We start from the raw sequence: 12,438 nt of genomic DNA, 5'->3' as shown, positions 1-12,438 counted from the left end.
ATTCCCCTTTTTAGAGCTAATAAATAATAATAAACGTTACAAAGAAATAGAGCTGAGTATCATTGGCATAACAGTGAAAGCTAACACCATGTTTCCTGATGATTTGTAAAGCGTGAAAAGCAACGGTCCTAGTACTGAGCCTTGTGGTACTCCATACTGCATTTGTGAACGATTTGATACTTCTTCATTCATTGCTATGAATTGATGATGTGAGATAAGTATGATTTTAACCATGCCAATGCAATTCCACTAATGCCAACATAATTTTCTAGTCTATTCAAAAGAATGTTGTGGTTGATAGTTTCAAATGCAGCACTAAGATCCAGTAGCACTAATAGAGAGATACAACCACGATCGGATGATAAAAGCAGGTAATTTGTAACTCAGATGAGAGCAGTCTCAGTACTATGAATCTGTCTAGATCCTGACTGGAAAACCTCACAGATACAATTTTTCTCTAAGAAAGATCAGTTGTGAGGACACTACCTTTTCTAGTATCTTTGACAGAAAAGGTAGATTTGAGATCAGTCTGTAATTAACTAATTCTCCAGAATCAAGTTGTGTGTTTTATTTTACACAGGCTGGACTGAAAAAAGTGGAACTCCAATTAGTAAAACACCTAGTAAACTATACTCAAATGCAGCAAATGCCATTTAAATATTTATTTAAACATTTCAGTCTGCTTATAAACAACAGTCAACATTTTTCGTTATAATAAATGTTATAACAGTTTGATATTCTTCTCGTGAACAAATAGTACATTTTGCACATTATAAAGTCTTTTGGGAAGTTGCTTACTGAAATCATGACATCAGTAACTGATTACTGTTTTGTTAACTTACTAGTTCCATATCTGCAACCATCTGCAAACACTGAAAAAACAGAAGTTTGCTCATGTCAAGTGAAGGTCAATGTTAGTAAATCAGTCACCGAACGCCCTTCTTCCCCAAATGTTTCATTTTAAGATTACACAACTCAAGACTCCTCATCACTTTCATCATCTTCCTCTTTACTCTTCTGTTCTTTCTCCTCACCATCATCTTCTTCCTCTGATGTCTCGTCATTGTCATCATCCTCAGCCCTGAGTGTACAAACCCACATGGGTCACTTCAACTGACTTCAATTTGAAATGAAATATTTTAACATTTAAACACAAGTTTATAACAGAATGAGAAAAAAAGTCTCACTGGACTGGTCTGTTGAGATTCACAAAGTCTCTTCCTGAGTCCACATCGAAAGGATCTGGAATTTAAAAAAAAAAAAACACACACACAAAGTTACATCAAAGTTAGTATTTTCAAAACATTTAAAGTAAATGTGAGATATTAAATCATTGCATGAACTGTACCTATATCCTCTTCCTGAGGGGCGGCACTGAGAAACTCTTTCTCCACAGCCAGTAGTTCCTCTTCTGATTGGCTGGCTGCATAACGCTCTAGAAGAGTCTTATTCAGCACCAAAAATCCCAAACCCCACTTAAACTTCCTCAGCAGGAGCACAGCAAGGTCACGAAATCCTGATGCATGATCACATAGACACACATACGCATGTCAACATCTAGCAAATTTGCACAATTTAATCTCAGCTGCTGTTATTAAACTGTACTCCTGTTAAAAAATTTGGGGTCAATAAGATTTTTGGAATGCTTTTAAAAGAAGTCTCTTAAGCTCACCAAGGCTGCATTTGTTTGATCAAAAATACAGTAAAAAACAGTAACATTAATAGTAACAAATGAAACCATGTTGTAACGTGTTTTATTCAATAAAGTAAAACTGCACACTCATTTAAGCATTGTTTATTAGTTTCAGTAAAACAAGTAGCTTTTGTCAAGGTATGAGGTGTTTATTAAGGTATGAAGTGTTTTATTACCATGATAATATTTTGTCGGAGTAGTTGCAGCATTTAAAAATAGAACAAAACATTCTCTAGTTCAAAAGTTTAAGATTTTTAATGTTTTTAAAGAAGTCTTCTGCTCACCAAGGATGTATTTATTGGAACCAAAATACAGTAAAAACAGTAATATTGTAAAAAATCATTAGAATTTAAATTTTCTATTTTAATATATTTTCAAATGTAATCTAATCTTGTGACGCAAACTGAATTTTCAGCATCATTACTCCAGTCTTCAGTGTCACACGATCCTTCAGAAATAATTATATTATACTGATTCGCTGTTCAAGAAACATTTATTATTATTATCAATGCTGAAAACAGTTGTGCTGTTTCATATTTTTGTGAAAGAATTGACCTTTTTTCAGGATTCTTTGATGAATGAAAGTTGAAAAAAAATAGCATACAGACATGCAAAACCCACACACGATAGCAGCAACAGAGAAACCAATAGCTGAGATCTGCTTACCCACAATACAGAAAGTGGCGGCATAAGCCTCAACGCAAGACAGCTTGCATGGCTTTCCGTAGTTTACAGGATTTGCTGCGACCAAGTACGGCAAAAGCCTCGGATGTGAGCCAATCATTTTGCTGAAAGGCATGTCTTCAAGCCGCGCCCATGAACAGTCAATCACGGCTAGACCACCCTGTGCCACAATCTCCCTGGAAATGAAGAATACTATAGGTTAAGAACTGAGAGAAATGTTTGTGTTTTTTTAAAATTTTTATCTACACTCCCATTCAAAAGTTTAGGGTCGGTACGATTTCTTAAGTCTCTTATGTTTACCAGACAGTATTAATTTGATCAAAAATACAGTAAAAAATGTGAAATATTATTACAATTTAAAATAACTGTTTTTTATTTGAATATATTTTAAAATGTAATTTATTCCTGTGATCAAAGCTGAATTTTCAGCATCATTACTCCAGTCTTCAGCGTCACATGATCTTCAGAAATGATCCTAATATGCTGATTTGCTGCTCAAGAAAGATTTCAGATTATTATTACTGTTGTAACCCAATTCTTTGATGAATAGAATAGTTCAAAAGAACAGAATTTATTATCAAATTAAATGTGTCTTCTTTAATTGGAATTGTAACTTTTCTGTCACTTTTGGTGAATTTAATCCATCTTTGAGTAAGACTTGAAAAACAAATGATGGATTTTATAAAGCAAACGATGATTTTGTGAAAATGCTTCCTGTGGCCCACTTGTCTGCAGGTGTAACATATTTGATTCCCATCGGGCTGAGTATCAGGCCATTGAAGCGCTGGCTGAGTCGCAGGCAGCGCACAAAACCTTTCCTGGCCAGCTTCCGTCCTGTACACCGTTTCGGGTCACAGTGACCCAAATCCCACATGGCCAACTGACAGGGCAACTTCACACCTCCTGCCGCCTCTGAATCCGCATCCTCACTGGCTGAAACACACACACACAACTTCATTATTCACAACTCATGTCTGTCAAGCTTTATTACAGAAAATTAAAGAGAGTAATTCACTTGATGACATGAATCTAAGTTCATGTTTCAATAAAATGACAACATTACATGCACACGGGGAAGTCGTGGCCTAATGGTTAGAGAGTCGGACTCATAACCCAAAGGTTGCAGGTTCAAGTCTTGTAGGTGGGGGGAGTGAATGTACAGCGCTCTCTCCCACCTTCAATACCACGACTGAGGTGCCCTTGAGCAAGGCCCCCGAACCCCCAACTGCTCCCCGGGCGCCGCAGCATTAAAAAAAATGGCTGTCCACTGCTCCGTGTGTGTTCACTGCTGTGTGTGTGTGTGTGTGTAAAGTTTAGGGTCGGTACGATTTCTTAAGTCTCTTATGTTTACCAGACAGTATTAATTTGATCAAAAATACAGTAAAAAATGTGAAATATTATTACAATTTAAAATAACTGTTTTCTATTTGAATATATTTTCAAATGTAATTTATTCCTGTGATCAAAGCTGAATTTTCAGCATCATTACTCCAGTCTTCAGCGTCACATGATCTTCAGAAATGATCCTAATATGCTGATTTGCTGCTCAAGAAAGATTTCAGATTATTATTACTGTTGTAACCCAATTCTTTGATGAATAGAATAGTTCAAAAGAACAGAATTTATTATCAAATTAAATGTGTCTTCTTTAATTGGAATTGTAACTTTTCTGTCACTTTTGGTGAATTTAATCCATCTTTGAGTAAGACTTGAAAAACAAATGATGGATTTTATAAAGCAAACGATGATTTTGTGAAAATGCTTCCTGTGGCCCACTTGTCTGCAGGTGTAACATATTTGATTCCCATCGGGCTGAGTATCAGGCCATTGAAGCGCTGGCTGAGTCGCAGGCAGCGCACAAAACCTTTCCTGGCCAGCTTCCGTCCTGTACACCGTTTCGGGTCACAGTGACCCAAATCCCACATGGCCAACTGACAGGGCAACTTCACACCTCCTGCCGCCTCTGAATCCGCATCCTCACTGGCTGAAACACACACACAACTTCATTATTCACAACTCATGTCTGTCAAGCTTTATTACAGAAAATTAAAGAGAGTAATTCACTTGATGACATGAATCTAAGTTCAACATTACATGCACACGGGGAAGTCGTGGCCTAATGGTTAGAGAGTCGGACTCATAACCCAAAGGTTGCAGGTTCAAGTCTTGTAGGTGGGGGGAGTGAATGTACAGCGCTCTCTCCCACCTTCAATACCACGACTGAGGTGCCCTTGAGCAAGGCCCCCGAACCCCCAACTGCTCCCCGGGCGCCGCAGCATTAAAAAAAATGGCTGTCCACTGCTCTGTGTGTGTGTGTGTGTGTGTGTGTGTGTGTGTGTGTGCACTTTGGATGGGTAAATGCACAGCACTAATTCCGAGTACGGGTCACCATACTGACACCACACTTCTATCACAGACCTTGCAGAGCCTCATGCATCTCCTCTGTGAAAGTTTCTAATGATTTCCCCTTCATCCTGTGTCGTGTCTCTTTGCCCTTGTGAATGGGTTGCTCACATTTACCCTGTTTTTTACGCCCCATGCCTGAAATCCACCTTACTTTTGTTTTTAGCAATAACTTTAACTTTCACACTGTATTATAACAACCACCTTACATCCTACAACACACCAATAATGCATCTACTTTAGGCTGAATCATGTCATGAACGGCACAAACATAAGTTTATAAGGTTTTAGAGCAAATCCCAAAGATTTATTCCGACACACTGTTCCTCGAGGCCAAAACACGGTGATGTAATGAAAGTTATGAAACATGGCTGTTACTGTAACAAAGCACAAAATACGGAAATTTATTGAAATTACATCAATACGAATATAACATTGTTTTAATTAAGGCTATACAATACAAATAGACATTTTCAGTTCAATACTATGAACGAGTTATACAAAACAGACACATAATAATCGATAAAGTAAAAACGGAAGAGGACTTTTATTTAAGCAGAATTTCACTCCGGAAATGTCGAATTATATTTTTTTGGTTCACGGACATCGCCGCATTTCGAACATTCACGAACGTTTTTATATATATATATCGTCTTTGTGTTTAATATAAGCAGCAAAAGCGACACAATTATGGCAATTAAATAGAATTATATCTGCGTATCTGATAAAACTATTTAAATAGTATGTCTTTTATCGCTGCGTTTTACACGTATCAAGTTCATAAAACATAATATCATCTTCCGCAGCTGAGCTTCGGTCTCAAATGACCCCTTTAAAAAAAAAAAAACATCTTAAATTAGTATAATTTTTGTGAATTTTTTCCTAACTAAAATTTCAATATAATTTTTTATTATTTTTTTTTTAATCCACTGGGTATCAAGTGAAAACTATTAAACCACACTGAAATATGGTTTAGGTTCCTATGCTTTGGAGATCAAAAATATCAGGTCAGGGCATTTGTTTCTGCCACAGGATGAAAAAATAAAAAAGGTAATTGCGACTTCACAATTCTGAATTGTAAGAGGTAAACTTGCAATTACACGTTTACAACTTGTAATTGCGGGATGTAAGTCAGTATTGTCACTTAAAAAGTCGCAGTTACCTGTTTTATTTTTTTTAGTCCATAGCAGAAACAAGTAAGTAATTGTGTGCAATTAAAAGAAACCGATTATTATTTCTAATTTTTTATTATTTTTTTTTTAATCCACTGGGTATCAAGTGAAAACTATTAAACCACACTGAAATATGGTTTAGGTTCCTATGCCATAGGATTCCATAGGAACCTATATTAGGTTCCTATGCTTTGGAGATCAAAAATATCAGGTCAGGGCATTTGTTTCTGCCACAGGATGAAAAAATAAAAAAGGTAATTGCGACTTCACAATTCTGAATTGTAAGAGATAAACTTGCAATTACACGTTTACAACTTGTAATTGCGGGATGTAAGTCAGTATTGTCACTTAAAAAGTCGCAGTTACCTGTTTTATTTTTTTTAGTCCATAGCAGAAACAAGTAAGTAATTGTGTGCAATTAAAAGAAACCGATTATTATTTAGGGATCTTATCTATGCACAATCAGCTTGTAACACTCCAAAGAGAAAGGAAAACTTGAAATCGCATCATATGACCCCTTTAACACCTATCTACAATGTGCCTTGTCTGATTGTTCGCTTGTGTTTCAGTGTATCCGGTTTTGAGTGAGGCGTTACAGAAGGAGTGGGATGAAGTTGCTCAAGCTCGATATGAAGATCTCATCACAGAACAGGTGACAAACAAACACACAATGTTACAATCTTCATGCATCTGAGAACATCATAATAATAGGTGTTTGTGTGTGTTTAGGGTTATAATAAGCTGCTGAAGGAGCTGTTTGAAGAGGCTGGTCTCCTGAGAAAAGCTCAACAGCCGAAAGCAGAGAAGAGCACGACGTCTCTCACACATCAGAGTCTGGAGCAGTGCACACAGGTCCGACAGACAAATATTCAAGCCTAAATCTAAGATTTATGTATTTGAGTTGCATTTAACATGTCCATCCCTTTGGATTTTTACAGTTTCAAACAGATTAATAAATGTAATGTGATGAATATTAATCAGTCATACGTAAATGAAAGAAGTAGCACTCACCTCAAGCACTCAAAAAAAATCATGGCGTAGTTTATATTTTATTTTATTGAATTAAAATAGTCATATTTTCAAATTGCATTTATTCACATTGCTTAGAATCAGTTCTTTGTAAAAAAAAAACAATTTAATTTATTAATCTAAAAAGTATGAACATGGTTAAAATATGGCTAACTGGAACAAGCAATGTTCAGTTAAAATGCATGAGTTGTTTGAAACCAATTGGATTTAATTATGATAAATATATACAACCTGGTTAAAATGCGTTCAGCTTTTTACAGCTATTACAGAAATCGTACCTGTTTCATTGATGTATGACTGACAAATATGCATCACATTGAGTTTAGCAGTTTGTTAACTGTGTAATACAAATGTAAAATTCATAAATCTTAAATTTAGGTCTAAACGTTTTTGTGCAGGACACGTGCTCTGCGCTCGGCTTCAGTTTTGCACGTGCTTTTAGCATGTGTGTTTATTTTAACAGGATTTTGAAAAGCAGAGCACTGAGATAGAGCAGCTACAATCACTCTTAACACAACATAACATCTCCTACCAGACGACAACAGGTGAGACACGTGCTCATCTAATGGACTCAGTGAACACCAAAAAGTCACTTAAAATGACTGAATGTATCAAATCATTTCTTTATCTTAAAAAAGATGATAAATAGTTCAATAATTCTAAGTCATTTATTCTGTCAGAATTTGCTTTTTTGGGTGAACTATCCCTTTAAGGTGCATTACTGGTGCTCAAACAGGTTAAGTGCAGCAGTTAAATTCTTCCTGCTCTTTCAGGCAGGACACGGGATCAGGGTCCCTTACCCGTCCAGGACCAGCACCTCCTCGGCGACACTGGCTTTATCGCTGATCTGCACTAAGATGCCCAGCAGGATCACAAAACATACAGCTAATCATTCAGGGAAATAATGCTACTGTGAGATAATGGTATTTATTGATTTTTAAATTTGATCTGACAATGTATTATGAAAAATAAAATATTTATGTATTATGAAATATTTTATGATATTACAATGACACAGTTGTGCTATCAGTTTTTAAAGGTGATGGCATGTTATTTTTTTTTGTGCATTTTTATTTGCATAAAAACATAATCTCTGTGTTTTCCATTAATAAAACATGAGATGCAGGACAGTGTAATGAAAAGATAATGGTGTAGAGATCTAGATGTGTCTTCTTACAAGTTTTAACTTTTTGCAACTTGGGCACTGCATCTTTAGAATGCGGTGTTATGTGTGGGACACTAAAAAGGACATGAGCGCAACTGTCAAAAACATCTGTCTAGTGCATTTTTACATAGAAAAACTGCATGAACCACCCCTGAGCATCGTTGGCTCAACTAATAGTGAGTGTGTTTTTCTGCAAGCTAATTTTATTATCCAGACATACAGTGGGGCAAAAAAGTATTTAGTCAGCCACCAATTGTGCAAGTTCTCCCACTTAAAAAGATGAGAGAGGCCTGTAATTTTCATCATAGGTATACCTCAACTATGAGAGACAAAATGAGAGAAACAAATCCAGAAAATCACATTGTAGGATTTTTAAAGAATTAATTGGTAAATTCCTCGGTAAACGTCCACACCAGCGAACGATATCGTCTGTTTACTCTAAGCGCATGCTCGTCTGCCGCTTTAAATTCTCCAGCTTTTTTTATCGTTCATCAGATGAAAAAAAAAATCGTTTTGAAAGTGATTCCAACGATATCGTTTCTCTTTGTCTTTATCGTTTTAAGGCCCGTTCACACCAAGAACGATAACTATAAAGATAACGATAAAGATATAGTTCTAAAAATCGTTCTCAGTATTAAAGAATAGCATAGTTCACTCCACAACGATAACGATACAGAGGAACGATATCGTTGTGATCACTTTCAAAACAATTTTTTTTCCAGCTGAAGAACGATAAAACACTGACAGCCAATCAGAATCAATCCTGCTGTAACAAGCTCAAGAATTTAAAGCGGCAGATGCACATGCGCTTAGAATAAACAGACAATATCGTTCGCTGGTGTGGACGCTAATATCGTTATCTTTATAGTTATATTTATAGTTATCGTTCTTGGTGTGAACGGGGCTTTAGTTGTGGCGTGGACTCTGCTATTCTTTAATATTGAGAACGAGTTTTAGAACTATATCTTTATCGTTATATTTATAGTTATCGTCCTTGGGGTGAACAGGCCTTAACTCAGGGTATTCCATGAATAAAAGTTGGGTGGGATTTTATTTTGTATTTTAGTTGGATTGTGGGTGTTATTTTAATTAATTAATTAATTAATTTACTAATCAGTAAAACAGTGTCTTGAACTGGACTGACACCTACTGGCATGGATGTAGATTTACATAAAAGTTCTCCATGCTATGGTAGAAATACTCTAGCCTTAATCACAAGTGTATTTGTCACCCATAATTTATTCTGCAACTGAAAGTTTTCAATAACAGTCTCAACATGGCAGCTGCCATAAGGGCGGACCACCCTTCATGTAGATCGAACCGGCTTTTTCAAGGCCACTAATATGAATGAGTCTTCATCTCATATGAGTATTCATCGACGTAAATGTACTTTCCCTTCAGCCTGAGGCTTATTCATTTCACTTCTGGTGTGAAAAGGCTTTTATATTTGCCAAAAATATAACTTTTTTTATTTTAAAAACAAACAAGCAAGCCCTGTCCGGATTTAAAAAGTAACGCAAAAGTAACGTAAACGCATTACTTTCCAAAAAGTAACTAAGTAATTTGATTAGTTACTTTTTTTATGGAGTAACGCAATATTGTAATGCATTACTTTTAAAAGTAACTTTCCCCAACACTGAATATTTGCATTATTATTATATTATTAGAAGTATAATACATTTCTAAATAGATGTAGGCTACCTTTAAAACCAAAAGCTAGTTGTTTAGGCTAGCCTTGTTTTATTATGAAATCGCAGAGAATAGAGACTTGAATTCATAACTTTGATTTGCTCTGGGAACGTGTGGATCCAGTATTGAGGTTTGATTCGTGAACAAAACGTTGTTGGAACCTTTTAAATTATAATAGTGATAGTAAATCTTTCGACTGAAGGAGAACATTTGAAGTACACCTTTTTGGCGGAAACATAATTTAAATAACCCATTCAAAAACGTAAAGCGTAAATGTATTTTACTATAAAAACGAACACTTTGTTTGGGAACTCTTTTGAGTGATGACTCGTTTGTTTGATGAATCATTCAAATGAACTGTCCGAACGAACCGATTCGCTACCATGACTCGTACTTGCTACAATCCGGTAGCTTGAGATTTGATCAACTCTTTCTGAACCACTAGATGGCAGGATCCAAAGCTCTATCGTTTTCACATTTCAGCCCAGTTTTCTGCTTTGTGTAAACAAGCCACGCATCAAGCCAATATAGCACTGTCATCTACACAGAAATACCCTTCTCACACACTCCAGGCTATTATTTGCTCCTGTCCAAGTCTCCATCACTAGACAGTATTAGCAGAACAAACAGCTCAAACTCGCAGATCACAGACAAAACCCTCAAGAAAGCCGTGTCAGGCCTGCAGTTTCTCTTTGGTTGTAAATAAGATGTAATATCTGAGGATCTAGCCACTGTCTGCAGAGAAGCATCTTGTTAGAAGCCGAAACAGGCAGAGGAGAAGACCTTCAGAGAGTTCAGCTGAAAATGACCAGACCGTGAAAAAGAAAATCCGATTATGCAGAGATACCCGAGCCCACCCGAGAGCAAATACAACTCGTTTTTACTTCTCCTTCAGCTTTTGTCCATGCTATGCAGTTCCTAAAGTGTTCTGTTTGGTTTTGGGTACGCTAGGTTCTGGGTCTAATTGACCCTTCACCAAAAATGATGAAAAAAATAAAGAAATCAGGTAAACCTTTAATATGAATAGCCTACTTCTCACACATTACAAAACTGCATAATAAGAACATATTTTATACATAGAAATTAATATTCTAAATATTATTTTAAATATAGGCCTATTTTTATTTTAAATTAAAATGTGTATTTTTAATTGTTTTATTAATTTGAATCTACGCATGGCAAATGACAAGATCATTCACATCCCAACAAAACTCATATATGAACTGATAAAAATGTACTCTTTCAACGCAGCATATTTCTTTGAATAAAAGTGTCTGCCAAATGCATAAATGTAAATATGCCCTCAGAGGGTAGAGAAACAGATATAACAAAATACATACTTTTTTAAAAAATGTAAATCAAATTGACCCACTAACCCCATGTGGCAATTTTTATTCTTTTCTGGCCAAACTATATTTTAAATACAGTGGGTACGGAAAGTATTCAGACCCCCTTAAATTTTTCACTTTTTGTTATATTGCAGCCATTTGCTAAAATCCTTTAAGTTCTTTTTTTCCTCATTAATGTACACACAGCACCCCATATTGACAGAAAAACACAGAATTGTTGACATTTTTGCAGATTTATTAAAAAAGAAAAACTGAAATATCACATGGTCCTAAGTATTCAGACCCTTTGCTCAGTATTTAGTAGAAGCACCCTTTTGATCTAATACAGCCATGAGTCTTTTTGGGAAAGATGCAACAAGTTTTTCACACCTGGATTTGGGGATCCTCTGCCATTCCTCCTTGCAGATCCTCTCCAGTTCTGTCAGGTTGGATGGTAAACGTTGGTGGACAGCCATTTTTAGGTCTCTCCAGAGATGCTCAATTGGGTTTAAGTCAGGGCTCTGGCTGGGCCATTCAAGAACAGTCACAGAGTTGTTGTGAAGCCACTCCTTCGTTATTTTAGCTGTGTGCTTAGGGTCATTGTCTTGTTGGAAGGTAAACCTTCAGCCCAGTCTGAGGTCCTGAGCACTCTGGAGAAGGTTTTCGTCCAGGATATCCCTGTACTTGGCCGAAAGATGAATAATTTTAAGGGGGTCTGAATACTTTCCGTACCCACTGTATATGTTTGTAAACAGTGAGGCTCAATGAAATATATTTTTGAAATTGAAAATATATTTATTTTCCACCTTCATATAGCCTACCAAATTATATTTCAAAATGTATTTCAAAGGCAAGAAAATAATCTTATGGATTTATAATGACCATAGACGCAAACTCACATTTCGGTGAAAACTCACCTTTTTGAGATCACAATAGATCACCTACGAGATTCGTGTAGATCCCTAGAAAATGCTTTTGTTCGTTTTGTGATAAGTGACAGGTTTGGACATACAAGGTAATAAAAACAAAAACAATAAAAAAGAAATAAATAAATGTGTCTGACTTAATAATGTAAACATTTTTATATATTGTAATGTTTGGAACATTGTAAAATATGTTTCTTGTTGAATTTTATTAAATTGCGTTATATGTTCAAACGAGTTATAGACAACAAATAAGGTTTTTCTTCACATGTGACGTGTGAATGGATTTAAAAAAATATATATACTTTAAAAAGTATACAAAAAATGACCAAAGAATGTATTGGTAGGCAAT

The 12,438-nt window shown here is 35.8% G+C and overlaps 2 protein-coding genes and 1 long non-coding RNA gene across 3 annotated transcripts in view; 2 read left to right on the top strand and 1 right to left on the bottom strand.

Annotated features, from left to right (window-relative positions):
• The window catches only part of LOC107556685 (serine/threonine-protein kinase SBK1-like), a 22,566-nt gene that overhangs the window by 5,212 nt on the left and 4,916 nt on the right, over positions 1 to 12,438 (top strand). The window lies entirely within an intron of this gene.
• On the bottom strand, positions 652 to 5,131 carry LOC107556684 (ribosome biogenesis protein TSR3 homolog). Its single transcript, XM_016239855.1, has 6 exons — positions 4,796 to 5,131; positions 4,154 to 4,361; positions 2,360 to 2,553; positions 1,349 to 1,516; positions 1,188 to 1,242; positions 652 to 1,081 (listed from the first exon to the last, which is right to left on the bottom strand). The coding sequence occupies exons 1-6, from the start codon at positions 4,914 to 4,916 to the stop codon at positions 976 to 978; spliced, it is 852 nt and encodes a 283-aa protein (XP_016095341.1). The 5' UTR covers positions 4,917 to 5,131; the 3' UTR covers positions 652 to 975.
• On the top strand, positions 6,525 to 7,953 carry LOC107556686 (uncharacterized). The gene is made up of 4 exons (XR_001605311.1): positions 6,525 to 6,604; positions 6,682 to 6,804; positions 7,445 to 7,526; positions 7,755 to 7,953. It is a non-coding gene; the product is annotated as an uncharacterized lncRNA (long non-coding RNA).

Source organism: Sinocyclocheilus grahami, unplaced genomic scaffold, assembly GCF_001515645.1.
Source record: "Sinocyclocheilus grahami isolate Dianchi unplaced genomic scaffold, SAMN03320097.WGS_v1.1 scaffold575.1, whole genome shotgun sequence".
Lineage (NCBI taxonomy): Eukaryota > Metazoa > Chordata > Actinopteri > Cypriniformes > Cyprinidae > Sinocyclocheilus > Sinocyclocheilus grahami.
The sequence above is the reverse complement of the archived record's forward strand: the minus strand, read 5'-3'. Positions and strand labels throughout refer to the sequence as shown.